This window comes from Puma concolor, chromosome E1 (genome assembly GCF_028749965.1).
Source record: "Puma concolor isolate L17-30 chromosome E1, mPumCon1.1.hap2, whole genome shotgun sequence".
Taxonomy (NCBI): Eukaryota; Metazoa; Chordata; class Mammalia; order Carnivora; family Felidae; genus Puma; species Puma concolor.
The window spans coordinates 1,675,188-1,693,485 of record NC_141680.1 but is presented as its reverse complement, the minus strand read 5'-3'; the positions used below and the strand labels follow the sequence as shown (position 1 = coordinate 1,693,485).

Below are 18,298 nucleotides of genomic sequence, written 5' to 3'. Positions count from 1 at the left end.
CCGGCCACAGCGCGTCCGCCACACGCGTCCCACGTTGAGACGGAATCCCGGCGGACGCCGCGCCGACCCCGGAGGCGCCCGGGAGGAGCGCGGGCCTGCACGAGCACCTCGTGATTCAGCGGATCGCACACAAAAGCTCGGATTCAGCGAGAGCGAGACGGAATTCAGTTTTATTTTGTCCTCTCTGAAACCTCCATTTACCCCACGGTCTCGTCTGTCAAAGAGGAGGAGGAGGGGAGGCTGAGCCCCACGCCACACGGCTCCGGCCTCCCGCACCTGCTCGCGAGCGGCGGCGGCTTTGTGTCTCCAGTTGTTTGGCTCCGAGGGGTCGCGCTTTCGGGCCGGCGTGGCGAGAAGCCGCTGGCCGACCGCCCCCGGCGCCTGCTGGGTTCACTAGTGTACCATTTCATAAAGTGCTTCTGGAGTTGAGCTCTGCCAAGCCGTCAAGTGTCCGCGCTTTTGCAACACAAAGGATAAAACAACCCCCGCGGGTGCGTCACCGAGTCCTTCCCAGCCGGTCCCATTATCGGCGCTGCTGCTCTAACCGCCGAGGCGCTGGCCCTCGCCCCACGCGAAGCCTCCGGGCCGCTCTTCGGGTAGCGGATTGTAATTTGGGTCCTCATCTGGCGTATCGAAAATAGCCTTCCTGAAAGGCAACAGGGGTCATTTAGTCCCAGAGTCCCGGCAGGACCCGTCCCGCGGGGCCTCCGCCAACGGACAAACATCTCCGCCCGCCAAGCAGACACTTCTCACGCTGTGGAAGTTTTCACGATTATTTCACGTTTACATTAACTTTTACTTCCCAGACCCCCCTTTTTTTTTTTTCTAATTTTTTAAATGTTTGATTTATTTTTGGGACAGAGAGAGACAGAGCATGAGCAGGGAAAAGGCAGACAGAGAGGGAGACACAGAATCCAAAGCAGGCTCCAGGCTCCGAGCTGTCAGCACAGAGCCCGACGTGGGGCTCGAACCCACAAATCTTGAGATCCTGACCTGAGCTGAAGTCAGACGCTTAACCGACTGAGCCACCCAAGCACCCTCTTTTTTTTTTTTAACTACAAATGCAATAAATGCTAATTATAAAGAAAACAAAAAGTATATATAAATATCCTAAATCTCCAGAATCGTGGTTAATGTTCTCATTATTCTTGCAGAACTTTTATACGTACGCTTTTACAAAAATTAGGTCACACTATTTATTTTGTAACCTGATTTTCACTAAGTTTATTATGAATGTCTCCCCACCACCAAGGTACCACCCAGTATCCAGTGATGGACAGACAGACAAAATCACAGAGGAATGTTATTCAGCCTTAAAAAGAAAGGAAATTCTGACACCTGCTACGATGTGGATGAACCCGGAGGATGGCCTGTCACAAGGGACAAATGGTGCACGCACCCACGCATACAAGGAACCCGTGGCCCAGGTCATGATCTCGAGGTTTGTGGGTTCGAGCCCCGTGTCGGGCTCTGTGCTGACAACTCAGAGCCTGGATCCTGCTTCGGATTCTGTGTCTCTCTCTATGCCCATCCCTTGCTCACGCTCTGTATCTCTCTCTTCTCTCTCAAAAATAAATAATCATTAAAAAAATTAAAAAAAAAAAGAATTAACCATTAAAGCAGCATCCACTATTTACATTCATATTTCTGATTACACTTACCCCACAGCTGACAAAATTAGAAATGTATCTGGAAACTTCTGTTTTATATTGGGGTCAGAAAAAAGCATCTATATTTCAATGTGAGCTTCTTTAATTCTTACAAATTAACAAAAAAAGAGAATAATTCTTACAAATTAACAATGAAAGCAAACACCCAGCAGTAGAAAAATATAGGGCTAAAAAGGCCATTCAAGAAACCCAAATGGCCAATAAACATGAAAAGGTTTGCTTTCCTGATAAAAAGGAAGCATGTTAAAAGCCGAGACACTTCTACTTTCCGAACGTTAACAGGACAGAACAAAGTAGGTGTCCTTGCAAGGAAGAGGAACCATGGTGGCCCAGGGCGACACGGGGATTTCAGGAACATCCTGGCACAGGGAGTCGAAATTCCAACCGGGGCGTGCACGCACAGAGGGGCCGGTACAGGGTGGCAAAGCCTGAGTTGGGTCAAGAGGACGTTCCCGTGAGACAGAGGCTACCACAGGGGGCCGAGGCAGAGCAGGATGAACAAGGCATCCACATGGAGGGTGAGGGGCACGGCGATGCAAGACTGGTTACGTGTGGGGTTCTCTAAATAGTAAATACATTCATGATAATAGGAGTCAGGTTCGGGGCGCCTGGGTGGCTCAGTCGGTTGGTCAAGGCACGATCTCACAGTTCGTGTGTTTGAGCCCCACATCGGGCTCTGTGCTGTCAGTGCAGAGCCCGCTTTGGAACTTCTGTCTCCCTCTCTCTCCCTCCCAAAAATACACTTAAAAAGGAGAAAAAAAAAAAAAAGGACAGCTCCTCACCGTCCATGTGAATAGGGAACCACGGAAAAGACTGGTACGTTCACAGGGCAGAACACCACGCAGCAAAAGAAGGAACTGATTCCCAATACGTGCAACGATGGAGATCAATGTCAAACACGTTCGAGTGAGTGAAAGCGGCCTCACACAAAGGAGTAAGTGCACACAAACCGTGTTGACACCACTCCTGAAGCCGCGGGGCACGCAGAGCTGACCCCTGTGCCCCGTCCCCGCTCACGTGCACACGTGCTCTCTCTCTAATAAGTAAACGTTTAAGAACATCATAAAAACAAGGCCACCTTGCAGCTGTCCACGTAAGAAAAGGCAAACACAATACTCCCACGTTCGACAAGGCTGTGGGGAAACGGAAGCTTTGCCCTGCCGACGGACACGTAGACTTGGATCCGTTCTGGATGGCGACTCAACAACAAACAAATGGGAACGCACCCTTGGAAAACGACCACGGATGTGAGCCACACCAAGCGCGGGAGGGAAAAGCAACCACTAATGTCGCCGTCTATCCACAGGGATGCAAAGGAAACCATACCGCCTGTGGACCACACGCTATCACGCGGCTGTTAGTTTTGTAGGACGTTTGTGATGGGAAAATGAGGACGACTTATTACACTGAAAAGGTTACGAAATAGCATTTTTAAAAAGTGCAGACAGTTAAAGACTGAAGAATATGTATCACAACGTCAACAATGACAGCCAGGGTTATGGCTGAGTGGTAGGACTACGTAGGACTTGACTCTTTGTTTTGCTTAACTATTCTACAACCAACGTTTTATACATACACACACACATATATATGGTTTTTTTTTGAGAGAGGGAGAAGGTGCAAGTGAGTGAGGGGCAGAGAGAGGGAGACAGAAGTTGGGCTCACTCGAAGCAGGGCTTGAACCCACAAACTGAGATCATGACCTGAGCCCAAGTCAAATGCTTAACCGACTGAGCCACCCAGGCGCCCCCAACATCTGATTAAAAATTCACATTTTACTCATCAGGTGGACCCTTTTATTTTATTAAAAAAAAATTTTTTTTAACGTTTATTTATTACTGAGAGACAGAGAGACACAGAGCGTGAGCAGGTGAGGGGTAGAGAGAGGGGGAGACACAGAATCCGAAGCAGCTCCAGGCCCTGAGCTGTCAGCACAGAGCCCGATGCGGGGCTCGAACTCACAAACTGCGAGATCATGACCTGAGCCGAAGTCGGTCGCTTAACCAACTGAGCCCCCCAGGCGCCCCTCAGGTGGCCCCTTTTAAATGCCATATGTGTCAAGGACACAACTTTCTGGAGTAGAAAAAGGTCTTACAAATCAAAGCTCTATTCTCAGGAGAGGAAAGTGCAAAACACAGGAGGACTTTTGTTTTTGAGATTTCTTTAAAGTCGTCTCTACACCCCACATAGGGCTCGAACTCACCACCCCGATAGCAGTCGCACACTCCCCCAACTGAGCCGGCCGGGCACCCCCAACGGGGGACTGTGTTAATGTCACACAGCTGGCCGGCGGAACAGCCTGCACCGGGGTTGCAGTCCGGCTTGCTCCTTCTCTCTCTACTCATCTTACTTTCTGGAAGGCCAGAAATATCACCCCTAGAAACTTCCTTGTGGCCAGTTTTGCCCACTTTGCCACCTCCCCTCCGTAAGCCCAGACAGCAGCTGTCCCGGACACCAGCGGGCCCCCCTTGGCACAGGAGGCGCGGGTGGCCTTCGGCACGCCACCCTCGGGCCGTCCCGAGCCCGCTGACCTTGCTCCTGCCCACCTCGGGCACCACCTCTGGCCCGATCGACACGCTCTTCAGCCGCAGCCAGGGGCTCAATCTGCAAATACTTACTGTCCTTAGGACCTCCGGGAGCCCCCCAAGAACACAGATCGCGGACCCCGTCCCGGTTTCTCTGCGAGCAACACGCAACCCAGTGGCGAATACTCACAAGATAGATGGTGTTTTCAGAATTCTGATTCCACCAGGCTGATTGGGAAATACGTCTTCCAAGAAAAAGTAGATGTGTCCAACCGCAATGCCTAGAATCCCCGAGAAAGGAAGAATGAGGGGAGGACCCCCGACAGACCGCACGCGTTTAGGAAACGTCGGTACAATTAATAAACGCTAAAAAACTAAACATTGCTGGGGGGGGGGGTCTTGGAGCGCATGACCATAACACTGTCCTGTACGAGCGAGGGCTGGACCGCAGACGCGAGAAGGGTGGCTACGGAGGGCACACGTAAAGTAACAGCAGTGGCGAGACTCACCCAGGAGGTCCACGATGACAGAGTTCCCCAACAACAGCGAGAAGCCCATGAGCACCCACGGCAGGAAGGGGGCCTGGAAGTTGAGAAGGCCGAAGAAGTTCATGCGGACGTACGGGTTCCTTCGGCTCCACACGTACACGAGCATTATGGTGAAGGCCTGGCCCAGGAAAACCAGACTCACGAACAGCCCAAAGAGCTAGCACACGGCGTCAAGGAAAAGGTCAGCGTCAGAAGCGTGACAGGGAAGGCTGAGCGCCAGGACAAAGAGCTGTGCTCTAACGGGTCTGCGTCACGGAGCTCCAATGGTACTTCGGCCTTTCGAGGGGGGGAGGAAAAAAAAGCCTAAAAACAATTACCCAGAGCGACCAGGCAAAAATCTGCGTGGGCCAAAACTCCTCCAGGGTAGCTGCTTCCATGTCCATGGACACTTCTGTGTCCATGAAGTTCTCCGCTGTTTGGAAAATATATTAGTTCCTTGGTCAATAATTACATGAAATTTCACTCGCCATCAGCACCTTTATGAGGTGAGTAGAGCCAACTGGGGCCAAAACCACCTTGTCAGACAGGATGGCGTTCTATTATACCCGTGACAATAGTTTTTTGGGTTTTTTTTTTAAATAATAATTTATCGCAATGCCTGGGGGGCTCAGTCGGTTGAGCATCTGACTTCAGTCAGCCCAGGTCACGATCTCACGGTTCATGAGTTTGAGCTCCACATGGGGCTCTCTGCTGTCAGCAGAGAGCCTGCTTCAGATTCTCTGTCCCCTCCTCTCTATGCCCCTCCCCTGAGCTTGCCCCTCCCTGGGTGGCTCAGTCGGTTAGGCATCTGACTTCGGCTCGGGTCATCATCTTCTCGTTTGTGGGTTCAAGCCCCGCCTTGGGCTCTGTGCTGACAGCTCAGAGCCTGGAGCCTGCTTCGGACTCTGTGTCTCCCCCTCTCTCTGCCTCTTCCCCGCTCAAGCTCTGTCTCTGTCTCTCAAGAATAAATAAACGTTAAAAAACTCAAAAAAATAAAAATAAAAATAAACAAAATTAGGGGTGCCTGGGTGGCTTAGTCGGTTAAGCGTCTGACTTCGACTCAGGTCATGATCTCGTGGCCTGTGAGTTTGAGCCCCGCGTCGGGCTCTGTGCTGACAGCTTGGAGCCCGGAGCTTGCTTTGCATTCTGTCTTCCTCCCTCTCTCTGCCCCTTCCCCCCCCCCCCACTCTATCTCTCTCCTTCAAAAATAAACATTTAAATTTTTTAAATTAGAAATAAACATTAAAAAATAATAATAATTTATCAGTTTGGGTACTATCCAAATAAATGTCTTGGCAACTTAGCTTAAATATATACACGTCGACAAGAATACAGCTAACGCACTTAATAGTAACCCACCTGGGTTAAAAGTTCCCCCGACTGGCTCACGGGAGAAAAGCATCCTGTCCAACCTGTAGGCTCAGAGAGCGGCCACAGAAAGCACACTGTAAAACAGATAGTGGGACCCTGAGGCTAAAGTCTGGAGGTCCACCTTTATCTGTTGGTTCAGCTTATCTAGTGAGTTGTTAGGACAGGCGGAGAGCTTGAGGAAGACAGAGGGTGTCCTTCAATGTTTTCCTGTATTTGCTCTACTTGTTGAAGGATACAGTCATTAAGAATCCACCAAAAAGGAACATAAATACAAAATCTGCCGTTCGGCCTCGGAAAGAGCCTTCTTCTAGCATTCGACAGTAACGGTATCTTAGGGTTCCAAGTTAAGAAAACGTTAAGTGCACAGACGTGAAGAAAGTAAACTTTAGCGTATCCCTTCAGTCCACGTGGGCTCCGAGCCATCTGTACCCAGCCACGGCTTCGCTTCTGTAGGGATGTTCACGAGGGGCAGCGTGTTTCCCTCTCCACCAGGCCTTTCAGGCGGGCCAAGGCCGGCCCCACATTTTACACACGCTGCTTGCGACTGGGGAGCGAGGCCCGACGCTGCACAAACCCCCTTTTCCAATCAGTCCCGTACTTCCCGCGCGTGGCTGTGCCACGATGGGCACAAGCCTTGCGTTTTCACCACCTGATGGAAGAAGTGCCCGGCGAGAAGGCCTGTGTGATAATCTACTTTTTCAGGCCAGGCAGATGCAGCATTTCTGTACCTTAATCCAAGAAGAGACGTTATGATGGAAAAATTAATTATCAGCCACTTAGAACGAGAGATCCCACCCTAGGGCAGGGACCCCGTCACCCCTACAAGGCCCTCTGTCTCCTACAGGTGAGATGAGCTCTAACTCCCCTCTCGACACAGAGGGCCCCACGGAGAAGGGAGGCCCTGCTCAGGGGCCCCAGTTACCATCTGAGCACAGAAGGCCTTGTCCTCTCTTTCAACAACCAGATCGTGGCAGGCCGGGCAGACGCAGGGCACGGTCTTTTCAGCCAGCAGGGCTGGCGACCAACGTCCAGGGACACGTCATGTTAGCCCTTCCTCCCGAATCCACTCCCGAACCTGTAGCAAACCCTGGCAGTTGCCAGGGCATCTGGGCGCCTCGCCTACACCACCTCTCGTCCCCCTCGGTCTGATCTGTAAGTGACTGATGGGCAGAACGGGAATCACTTATGGTTAAATACCTCCCCTCGGAACAGGGACCGACCGACACCCTCAAAACATGACTTTCTGACCAGCTACTCTGTGTACCCCTGATCCAGGACCCAGAAGTTACAGCTAAGGTGGTAACAAAAATAACAGCATTAATAGCTTTAACTTGTTTTCCCTAAGTAAACCTAAAGTTTTCATGCTAACCCCCACTTAATAAAGGATACAGAAAAATCATGTTAAATAAAAAATTGAATCCAACCGGACCAAAAAATAAGAAATTGGTGATTAGCCTCCATATCTGTTAAGAGAAAAAAAATCAAGAGAAAAGATTAAGTAAAATATACCAGGAAACGTTTCCATATTAAGACAAAAGAGATATCCTAGGATTGCAATGGTTGAAAGGCCATGAATAAGTGATGCCACGGTCTGAGCCAAAGAGTGGGGCACACGTGATCGGACACAGGATTTTTGTGCTTCTAGCTGAATTCCTGGAAGATATCACTTGCCCCTGAAATCTGTAGGGACAACAGGACAGAAAACTTGAGACTGTCATTGTCTTATAAAAAAAAAAAAAAAAAAAAGCCCATACCATATGGTCAGGCAAATTATGGAAAAAGTTGGACCGAAAGACTACGTTAATCTGCAGAATAGAGAAGAGTGCTTTCATATGTGTTGGGTCTGACCAATAGCCTCGAGAGGCCGGAGAGAGACTCCAGAGATCTAAAATCGCCGAGAAACGTTTCTGTATTAGTGAGAACCGTCCAGAGGAAAGAGTAATTCTAAAGCAAAAACTCCAGTTCTAGTTTGAGTAAACGGCCAACTCCCTACAAGTAAAAACCTAATGCTCTAATAATTGGAGTCTAATCGGCAGAAACAAGGACACTAGCTTTCATGGTGGCCACCCTTTACTTTTCCCTACCCATCCACACCCACAATAAAGACGGCTACTCACAACGGGAGAGCGCTTCACTTTTCAAAATGTTTTAACACGGTCTATGATCTCACGTGTGGCGACAGCTGGCACGACCATCCCCATGTCACACACGGGGACACGGAGACTCGGAGGGCTTTCAAATGCCTTGCCCAGGGGAGCTGGACCAGGGAGACTCTGAAGTCAGACCTGGAACCCCTGACCCCAAATGCAGATACACGGTATCGTCAAGAGTTTAACCCCAGGCAAAACCAAGCCGAGCAAATGAACAGGAAGCATGCCTGGATGGAGCCACAGCTCCCAGCAAAGGCCAGGTGAGCAGTGAAGGATCAGTGCACGATGAAGGCAGGGACGGGAGTCCACGGGCCTGCTTTGCGCCTCATTAAATTCTTAAGGATTGGAAACAAAGTTGAAATAATTCAGTTCTGCACGCGAACTGCATCCAGGATCTCAGAGTCCCCAACTCAGCCAGGAGACAAGCATATAAGGAAGCACAAGTACAGAGCAAGAGGTGGAAATATTCACAGAGACCTATACACTAAACACCTGAGGGTTCACAGATATTTTTGTGAATATCATCTGATCCCTGGAAGACGGATCAATTTACTAAGAGAGGTGGGCTTCCGAAATGGACCACAGTGATGACCCCGAGGTGGTGAGTGGACAAAACAGGGCGTCCTGTGAGACTCTCCCTGGGAAGAGACCACCAGTCTACTCTCACACTACAATATTAACTCTGAACTGGTAATTTCTAAATACAGGAACTGGACACATCAAATCAAACCATTCAGGGAACTTTACAAATAAAATAAAGATTCTTCGGGGCGCCTGGATGGCTCAGTCGGTTACGTGTCCCCGACTTTGGCTCAGGTCATGATCTCATGGTTCGTGGGTCCGAGCCCCGCGTCGGGCTCTGTGCTGACAGCTCGGAGCCTGGAGCCTGCTTCCGATTCTGTGTCTCCCTCTCTCTCTGCCCTTCCCTCGCTTGCACTCGGTCTCTATCTCTCTCAAAAATAAATAAACATTACAAATAAAAAAATTAAAAATACAGATTCTTCATTCCTGCCCTTGCAGATTCCGATTGTGGTACATGATGAGGTGCCCTGAACATCTCTTCCAAGTTCTGTAGGTGATTCTGAAGCCCAGTCGGGGTGCAGAATCACTGCTTTATTAACCCCCCCACAGACAATAAGACTTAAAATCGAATATTGCCGCTGAATTCTTTTCAGATAGCATATGGAAAGATTTGCTACTTAAAAGCACAAAAAGCAAGTTTAAAACACTGAAACGTTAACTGTGGTTGTGATGCACGACTTACTTGAAAGTGTTTAAAGATTAATTCAGGATTGAAGTACAACTGAAAAGGTGTGATCAATTCCAACTGCTGAAAGAGAAAGAAAGAGCTTCTTAAGGCAAATTGATCAAGAAACAAAACATCTACAACAAAAGAGGAGGAGGCCCAGGATTTCCAACTCCCAGGTGCTTTGGCTCCGTCCGTTAAGGCTTTCTTAACGAGGGAGGAAGAGGCTGGTAAAAAATTCTGCTGCAGTGGCACAATTCTTTGTATCCCTCACGCCTAACGCAAGGATACAACTTGGTTTCATGTTGCAGTAGTCGAGGCTGACATGAAGGCAAAGGTGGCAGGTAGTGACATCTCAGACACGGGGCACGTTAGAACACCTGGCCACCACCTGAAACCGCTGTGCGCAGCACTCAGAAGAACCGAGACTGAAGACCCCGCCGCTGTGGGGGCCGGGTGCATACCGACAACCCCTAGGTCCGGACTCCCGTTATTTCAAGACTTTCCCCTCTCGACAACTTCCACTTTTCTGTCTTCCACGTCTAAGTTTCTTCACCGAGCGGACCCTCTCGCCACCAGCCACCACGGAAGCACCTGCCCATCGCCTGAGCTGAGACTCGTTTTCCAGGGTGGGCGGCTCCCGTAGCCCCGACCTGCTACAGGTCCGGCCTTCCTGTCTCAGGAACTGACCAGCAGCCCTGATCCTCAACCCCTCGTGGAGCAGCACTCCCTCCTCGGGTCACTGGACAGGCGCCCCCGGGGTCATCCTGAACCCCAGAGTGAGCCCCGTATGCCTTCCACCCACCCCCGAGACCAGCCCCTCTGGGCTTTCCCGAGGCCTAGACCCCAGTCTCCCGAGGCCCCGCTCGCATCCAGCGCGGACAGCGAGAAGCGGGCGCTGCAGCTGCTCACCACAGCGGCGGTGGTGAGGACGCAGGCGGTGGTGTAGGCGCGGCTGACCGGTGGGATCTGCAGGTACTCCAGCCGGAGGCTCTGGTACGCCATCTTCCCCACCGCCGCCTGCCCCCCCACTTCCCCTTCCGCCAGTCAGCCCCGGCGGCGGGGCGGGGCCGGAGAGGTCTGCCGCCCAATCAGCGCCGCGCGCCCGGCCCGCCACCAATCGCCAGAGCGCTGAGGAAAGCGCGCCGGCCAACCGCGAGTTGCGTCTCCGCGGGGGCCCCGCCCAGCTGCCCCACCCACCAGCCCACCAACGTCGAGGAGAGGCGTGTCAGTCCCGGTTCCTTCCACCAATCCGCGCCGGCCACAGCTGGCTTTCCCGCCCGGCCCCTTCCCGGGTCTGAGCGAGGCGCGGCCCCGCGCGGCCGGCCAATCAGGCGCCCGACGGCGTCCCGCCCGGGCTCTCGTTCGCCGAGGCCGGAATCCGCCCGTTGCCGGGGAGCCCGCGGCGCCGTCTCTCCGCGGCAGCAGGCGGTGGTTCAAAGGCGGTGGCGGGGAGCCGGCGCGCGGTCGGTTTCGCCACCCTCCCGCTCGCTCGGGTAAGGGCCGCGGGGCTGCGTCTCCTCCGGGGACCAGCGGGCAGGGACGGGGCCGCGCTCGGCACCACCGCCGGGCGCCCGCCCGCCGGGCCGCGCGCCGCCTGCCCCGAGATCCCGGCATGCCGCGGGGCCCGGCGGGAGGGGGCTGCGCGCCGGAAGTGGTCCCCGCCCGGCGGGGTCGGGGCTGCGCGGCGGTCCCCGAGCGGCGGAGGCGAGGCGGGCGGCCCGGAGAGAATCCCAGCCCTGGCGGCGGCTCGGAGCGGGTGCTGGGCCACGGCGCCCTTCCCTGAGGGGACGAAAACACCTCGGGGAAGGAAGGTAGCTGGGTTTGGTGGAAGAGAGTGGTCGGGTCCTGGCCGGCAAAGCGAGGAGCGTCACGGCGTGTTGGGGTGGCGGTCGGGAAGCAGTGACGGCTTCCGGAACGGGGAGTGAGCGGCAGGTGTGGTGGCGGATGACGAAGGGCCCGAGCGCAAGGCTGGGGAGCGTGGGCTGTCGCGGGGTAGGAGTGGGTACCGCACGGGGAGAACCCCCCCGGAGCAGATCTGCACACGCCGCGTTGCCCAGCTTTACCAGCGATCAGAGAAATCCGCATTAAAATAGTCTCCCCTGGGGGCGCCTGGCTGGCTGGGTCCGGAGAGCGTGCGACTCTTACTTTCCGGGAGGGGAGTTAGAGCCCCACGCCGGTGCAGAGAGGACTAAAGAATAAATAAATTAGCTTAAAAAAGTTAGTCTGCTCCCCAAGTACCACCCTCACGACCCTTTGGTAAAACCGTGCTGAATGTATTGCTTGCCCTGGTGGGGGTGGGAACCCCTCCTCGGACCTTTGGCAGTCGGTCTCTCAAAGGGATGACTGGCAAATTGGGAAAGTATTGAGAACCGCAGGGTTGGGTTAAGGTGGATCTTTCCGCCTGGGGGCTTGATCGGGATTGGGTAAGGATCCTGCCCTAACCGCCTAGCATTGGTGGAAACAACAGAGGCGAGGGTTTCAGAGAATCTCATGATGCAGATTATTGAGGTTTCCCGTTGAAGAGTTGATCCATCTTTTGGGGGGTTCATACTGCACAGTCAAGCCGTTTGAACAGTGAAAATATTCTGGTCTCCCAGGATAGTAAAGTCACGCTAATGTAAACAGTAAGGTGGGGGTGGGGAGAGTGTAGGTAGTTTCAGCCCTCAGCGCCCAGGCTGTGTGTGGGGGACGTACTTTTGGTTTTCACAAAGCCACACTCTAAAACATTTGGGCGCCTGGGGCGTCTGGTAAACGTCGGACTCTTGATTTCAGTTCAGATCATGATCCCAGGGTTCGTGAGATCGAGCCCCGTGTAGGACTCTGTGCTGAGTGTGGCACCTGCTTGGGATTCTCTCTCTCCCTCTCTGCTCCCTCCCCCTCCCTCTCAAAAAGTAATAAATAAACAATGTTACACCTACCAGATTGGCAGAAATTAGGATGTTGGATAGTGTCAGGTGTTGGTGAAGACATGAGAAATGTTCTCGGACTGCGAGGGGGGTGTGTCAGTCAGCCTGAACTGCCACCTCTGCCCCTCCCCCGGAGTTCTGGAGAACATTTTGGCGGTATTTAGTGGCATCAGCATGAGTAAGCTGCGTGGCCCAGCAACTACTTGCCTGTGTAAATAGCCTGCAGGTCCCCGGGGAAACATGATAGGAGGGTGTTCCTTACACGGTTAGTTCTGGAAGCAAGGTGCTGAGAGCGGAGTGGGCACGTCCAGTGTGGTTTACGTGTGTGATAGAATCGGTGGAAAACTTCGTCGGAACGCGGAGTGTGATGACGTGGCGTGGCTGCAGACGTGAAAACATAGCGTGCGTTTGTATACAAAACCACGTGTCAGGAATATCTGACACCTAGCACATCAATGACAGGGGGACTGAAAAAGACCTACGTTAAAACACTAGAGTAGGTTCCTCTGGGAGCTGAAAGACGGGAGAATCCAGTAAGGAAGGACCAAAAAGTGCCGTGAAATAGGAAATACTCCGTAGGCACGCCGAGGTCCTTAACCGGGAAGACAGCTGTTGGCGGAGGTCACGGGATGAAGGCCGTTGCAAGCCGTGTCCAAAGAGCTTGAACTTGGTCTGAAGGGAGGCGTTGGGGAGCGCGAGGAAATGGAAATCCTGCCAAGCCACAGCCCTCTCTACAGACGTGGGTGCGCATGTCCAGGTCACCATGCGTCGTGTTGTCTGTGGGTGGGGTTACAAAGGCAGAAAGAAATTCTGCCCACTTTATTTTTATTTTTTTTAATTTTTTTAATGTTTTATTTGTTTTTGAGAGAGAGACAGAGAGAGAGAGAGAGAGAGAGAGAGAGACAAAGAATCCGAAGCAGGCTCCAGGCTCCGAGCTGTCAGCACAGAGCCCGACATGGGGCTCGAACTCCCGAACCGTGAGATCGTGACCTGAGCGGAGTCGGACGCTTAACTGACTGAGCCACCCAGGCGCCCCAGAAATTCTGCCCACTTTAGGCAGTCCACCAGTTGAACACGATTTAGCCGTCATATAACACGAATTCTCGAGATTAACGATGTCTTCTCTTCCTATAAAAAAATTGGCCTGCACCATTTTTTAAATTTATTTATTTAAAAAAATTTTTTTAACATTTTATTTTTTGAGAGACAGAGACAGACAGAGTGCTAGTCGGGCAGGGGCAGAGAGAGAGGGAGACACAGAATCCCAAGCAGGCTCCAGGCTCTGAGCCGTCGGCACAGAGCCCGACGCGGGGCTGGAAGCCACAGGCCGTGAGATCATGACCTCATCCGAAGTCGGGTGCTTAAGCGACTGAGCCACCCAGGAGCCTGTGGCCTGCACCATTTGCTTCAAATTCTTTCATGAAGGTTCTCCCGCATTCACCTGGTAGTTGAGCTGGCCGTTTGTTTGAACTGACTGCCTTTATCTGAAGGAATGATGAGGCCGCTCCCGTTTCTAGAATAAGCGTATTGTACAGCTCGGAAAAGGGTGCCTTGGTTAAATTCCCGCAGTGCTGGGGCGGGGGGAGAGGGTCTGAGTGCTCTTTTCCTAGATGTTTACACTCGAAAGGAATGACCCCCAGACCCTTGAAAAATCAGGTCGTGGTTGTAAAGCTGACAGGAGGCTCAGTCAGCGGCAGCTGGGGCTTTCAGATGGCTGGGTTCATAGGACGGCGGGTGCGGGGCGGGGGGAGGTTGAGGACACCGGCAGGGGTGTGGTTGGAGTGCTGGGTGGCAGAGCCTAAGTGCAGTGGGTGGACCGAGCAAGGAAGCGGATCTCGGCACTGAGGGCCTTGAAGGCTGTGGTGTAATTTGATTACGGGAAGAGAGGAGTTGGAGAATGGCACATGAGGTCATGGTCAGTATGTGGGAGCAGCTGGGGAGGGGTTACCAATAGCAGCGGCCAGGTGAGAAAAGGGACGAAAACCATCAAAACCCAAGAAACAGAGTCTTAGGTCATCCGTCCAAATGTGAATGTCGCCCAGGATGGCAACAGTTCAGGAGACTGAGCCCCAGCCCAGAGCCCTGGATAATGAGGCGGGGGCGGTGGGAGAGCCTCCGGGAGGCCGGGTTTGTATCCTGTCGGGGATGAGCAGGCCGCATCAGGGCGCACAGACTCCTTAGGTTGTGTCGGCTTCTCCCTTGTGCTTGCTCACCGCTGTCTGTCATACACTCTGCTCCTTTCATCAGATGATTGCTTATCCAAATGGATTTTCTCCTGTTGACATTTGCAGATTTCTCACCGTGGAAATTAACACAGCAGAAGTAGCCAAGATGTCTGTGGATCCAATGGCCTACGAGGCCCAGTTCTTTGGGTTTACGCCGCAGACGTGCATGCTTAGGATCTACATCGCGTTTCAGGACTACCTGTTCGAGGTGACGCAGGCCATGGAGCAGGTCATCCTGAAGAAGCTGGACGGCATCCCGGGCTGCGAGATCAGCCCCGTCCAGATTCGTAAATGCACGGAGAAGTTTCTTGGCTTCATGAAAGGACGATTTGACAGCCTCTTTGGCAAAATGGAGCAGCTGTTTTTACAGTTGGTTTTGCGTATCCCGCCAAACGTCTTGCTTCCGGAGGATAAAGCCCAGGAGATGCATCCTTGTGGTGAGAAAGAATTCCAGCTTCTCCAGAGAGAAATTGAAGAGTTGCAGGAGAGATACAAGACTGAAGCACGCGCCCAGCAGGCCCTGCTCGCAGAACTGGAGGAACAGAAAATTGTTCAGGCCAAACTCAGACAGACACTGGCTTTGTTTGACGAGCTCGAGAATGCTGGCAGAGATCAGGGGACTAGTGATTTTAGGGAGAGCCTGGCGTTCCTGGTCCAGAACTCCAGGAAACTACAGAATATTAGGGACAGTGTGGAAAGGGAAGGCAAAAGACTGAAAGTATCTTAACTTCTAGGCAGTAACAGGACCCGTCAGTAGAGTCACAGAGGATTTATGTCAAGGATGAGTCTTACTCTCGTGAACCATACATTTCTCGGCTTTGCTTTGTTCGCGCTCTCTTGTACTCTGCAGCCCCCTCTTTTTTGGCCTGCTCTCCTGAGGTGTCCCCACACCCGCCTGGGCTGATCTCTGGAGCATCTGTCCGTCCCTGTCCCTCAGAGACTCTAGTAGGTGGGAAGGGTCCCTGGTTCAGTAACAACTCACCGCAGGGCACGACTGAGGAGGCAGAGCCGGCTTGGCCCGTCAGGGGTGTTTGTAAACGTTCCGCCTTGGTCATGAGTCCTGTGTGACCTTGATCCTTTTGACTCACTCTTTGGATGCGATCAAGTGAGAAAAGGGTTAAGTGGGTGGCTTCCTTATTACCCAGCCACTGCCCCTGGAGAGAGCCAGCACAGACTGCCTGCCCGTGTCCACCCCCGTGTCTTACGTGGGGAAGTTAGCCAAGGGACAGAAGCAAGCAGAAAACACACCCGTGATCTTTAGTAAAGAGGAAAGAAGTTGTTTTTGTTCCTAAAATAAATCCTTTCGTGATCAGGCTTTCGGTGACGGGAAACAGTTTGCTGTCTGGGAGCCCAGCCGTGGAAGACCGTGCGTGGACAAAGAACCGGCCGATCTCTCCGGAATAGAAAGGGAAGCCTGGAATGCAGCCAGGAGCAAGGTTTATATGAAATGACCGCTAGGTATTTGTATAATTTTTTCTCTTTACTTCAGTTAGTTTTGGAATCCGCGCTGTGCCTAATATTTAATTATCTTATTTATTCACACTCCTAAGCATCAAATATTTAGTTCCCACAGTGGGAAATTTTAGCTGTGTCTTGTGCTTAAATTTAGTGGAGTCTAATACTTTTCTTTTGTAACCCATGTACAGTGTCCTGTCCCCAGAGAAAGAGGATAAATAGTGCTACTTGCCTGCCACGTCTTCCTAAAGAACAGGGTTTGGAGTTTCTCCTTTATATGGAAGAGGAACTCAGGGCATTAATATTTGTGATTAAATATTCATAGATTAAAGATGCCTGTGTTTACCTGGAATATGTGTATCATCAAAGAAAGAGCCTTTTCTAGTCCTGTACATTAAATGCATATATTTTAAAGGCTTTGGTTTTTGATTTTTTGGTGTCTAGAATGTCATGATATATTTCCTTTTTCAGTATGACCTTCTACCCAAATGAAAATTTTCTATTTTTGCATTTGTAGCTTATTATTGCTATTCTTTTCTAAGTAACCTCTATGTCCAACGTGGGGCTTGAACTCCTGACCCCAAGGTCAAGTGTCGTGTGCTCCACTGACTGAGCCAGCCCGGTGCTTCATGCTTGTAGTTTACTTAAAATCTCCTAGTATAGAGGGTTAGATGGTGATTCCCCCCAGAGGCATGTCCGTGTCCTGATTCCTGGGACCTGTGACCGTGGCTTATTTGGAAAAAGGGTCTTTAGCAGGAATAATCAAGGATCTGGAGATGAGGGGAGTGTCCTGAAATATCTGCACGGGGCCCCGAATCCAACGACCAGTGTGTTTATTAGAGAACGGCCCGGGGAGATTTGAGACGAGACGAGGAGGCAGTGTGACCGCAGAGGCAGGTGGGAGTGATGTGACCACAAGCCCGGGATGCTGGCAGCCACCGCCGGCTGGCAGAGGCAGGGACCAGACCCCCCGCTAGAGCCTCCGGAGGGAGTGTGACCCCCTTGTTTTGGATTTCTGGCCTCTAGAACCGGAAGGGAGTGTGTCCCTGTTGTTTCAAGCCACTGGGTCTGTTACACGTTATGGTAGCCACGGGAAACTAATACACCTAATTAAACCAGCATATTAATGCTCGGAAGGAGGGAGGCTATTTATTGAGGAGACAGTGCCTGAAAGCTGGTGGTCCCATACGTGCAGTAAGAGGGTTTGTCTGAATGCTGTTAAAATATAGACGTGACCTGGACAGAAGGGCGAAGTCCACGGCGTTTAGAACTCAGGAGTCGTGTTACGTTGAGTGAGTGCTTTGCAATTGGCCGCTACTCATACCGTTTGCCACGGTAGCGTCTCAGCAGGTGCAGTCACCCACCTGGCCCCGTCATCCTCTAAGAATTCAATTCCTCCCCCAAAGAGTCAGAAGTAAATCAGGATAATAACCCACGCTTACCCACTCTGCTTCCCGGCCCCTCCCATCCAGCCTCCGTCTCCCCCCGTTCCCTGCTCCCCTCTACGCGAATCCCAACCTTCGGTTTCCTCGGACGCCTTCTCCCCTGCTTTCCTAGTACGTGTTCCCCCTCGGCGTCAGGCCCGTGCCCGCTGGGTACCCCCGTCCTGCTGCCGGGGCACCAGGCGGCAGGTAGACAGTTGGGCGCCGTGTTAATGGAAAGTAAAGAGCAGACATGGGTACCGTTGCAAGGTGGGGAAAGGGCGGTAGAGGGTCCCCGGATCGAGAAGGCTCTGAGACCAGAGAGCAGCAGGCGACCCCACACAGGTAACAGTTTCCTTCGGGGTAACTTACTGACGCGGGATCGGGCGGCCAACCGTCCAGCTGCCCGGCTCTTCTCGGCCACGTCTGGCCCTCAGTCCGCAGACTTTTACAGAGCAAGGGACGAGCGGTAGGGCCTCGTGGTGAGGTCACAGGGTTCACGTGCACCTGATGTACCGCCAACCTTTGATCAGATCACGTGGCGCCACCACCTGTACATCAGGAAGGGGAAAGACGTTAATCCCTACCATTCATGGGAGGCCGAAACAGACCTCCCCCGATCCTGACCTGGGTGGGCGTTTCTAAGGTATGTGTATTAACCTCCACGGGGCCCGGAACACGTGGCCGCAAGAAGGGTCGTGGGGCGAACACTAGCAAGACGGAGGGATGTTGTCAGCCTGCCTCCGACTACCGACCCCACATGAGGGGCGGCCAGGTAAGACGTTCCGCACTCGGTTCC

At 52.5% G+C, this 18,298-nt stretch overlaps 3 protein-coding genes across 7 annotated transcripts in view; 2 read left to right on the top strand and 1 right to left on the bottom strand.

Annotated features, from left to right (window-relative positions):
• The window catches only part of RPAIN (RPA interacting protein), a 261,437-nt gene that overhangs the window by 36,576 nt on the left and 206,563 nt on the right, over nucleotides 1-18,298 (top strand). The gene's annotated exons all lie outside the window — the stretch shown is intronic.
• DERL2 (derlin 2) lies at nucleotides 153-11,121 on the bottom strand. Of its 3 annotated transcripts, none has more exons than XM_086685669.1 (7): nucleotides 10,690-11,121; nucleotides 9,508-9,573; nucleotides 7,483-7,556; nucleotides 6,330-6,423; nucleotides 4,705-4,900; nucleotides 4,386-4,476; nucleotides 153-646 (listed from the first exon to the last, which is right to left on the bottom strand). In XM_086685669.1, exons 1-7 carry the CDS (start codon nucleotides 11,104-11,106, stop codon nucleotides 541-543), a joined length of 1,044 nt encoding a protein of 347 aa, XP_086541795.1. In that variant the 5' UTR covers nucleotides 11,107-11,121; the 3' UTR covers nucleotides 153-540. The 3 variants fall into 3 exon arrangements, with proteins under 3 accessions (XP_086541795.1, XP_025776151.1, XP_025776150.1); XM_025920366.2 differs by lacking the exon at nucleotides 10,690-11,121 and adding an exon at nucleotides 10,402-10,672 and having other exon boundaries at nucleotides 9,508-9,570; XM_025920365.2 differs by lacking the exon at nucleotides 10,690-11,121 and adding an exon at nucleotides 10,402-10,669.
• On the top strand, nucleotides 10,851-16,495 carry MIS12 (MIS12 kinetochore complex component). Of its 3 annotated transcripts, none has more exons than XM_086685672.1 (2): nucleotides 10,851-10,985; nucleotides 14,690-16,495. In XM_086685672.1, the coding sequence occupies exon 2, from the start codon at nucleotides 14,730-14,732 to the stop codon at nucleotides 15,348-15,350; it is 621 nt and encodes a 206-aa protein (XP_086541798.1). In that variant the 5' UTR covers nucleotides 10,851-10,985; nucleotides 14,690-14,729; the 3' UTR covers nucleotides 15,351-16,495. The 3 variants fall into 3 exon arrangements, with proteins under 3 accessions (XP_086541798.1, XP_086541797.1, XP_086541799.1); XM_086685671.1 differs by lacking the exon at nucleotides 10,851-10,985 and adding an exon at nucleotides 11,051-11,303; XM_086685673.1 differs by lacking the exon at nucleotides 10,851-10,985 and adding an exon at nucleotides 11,297-11,424.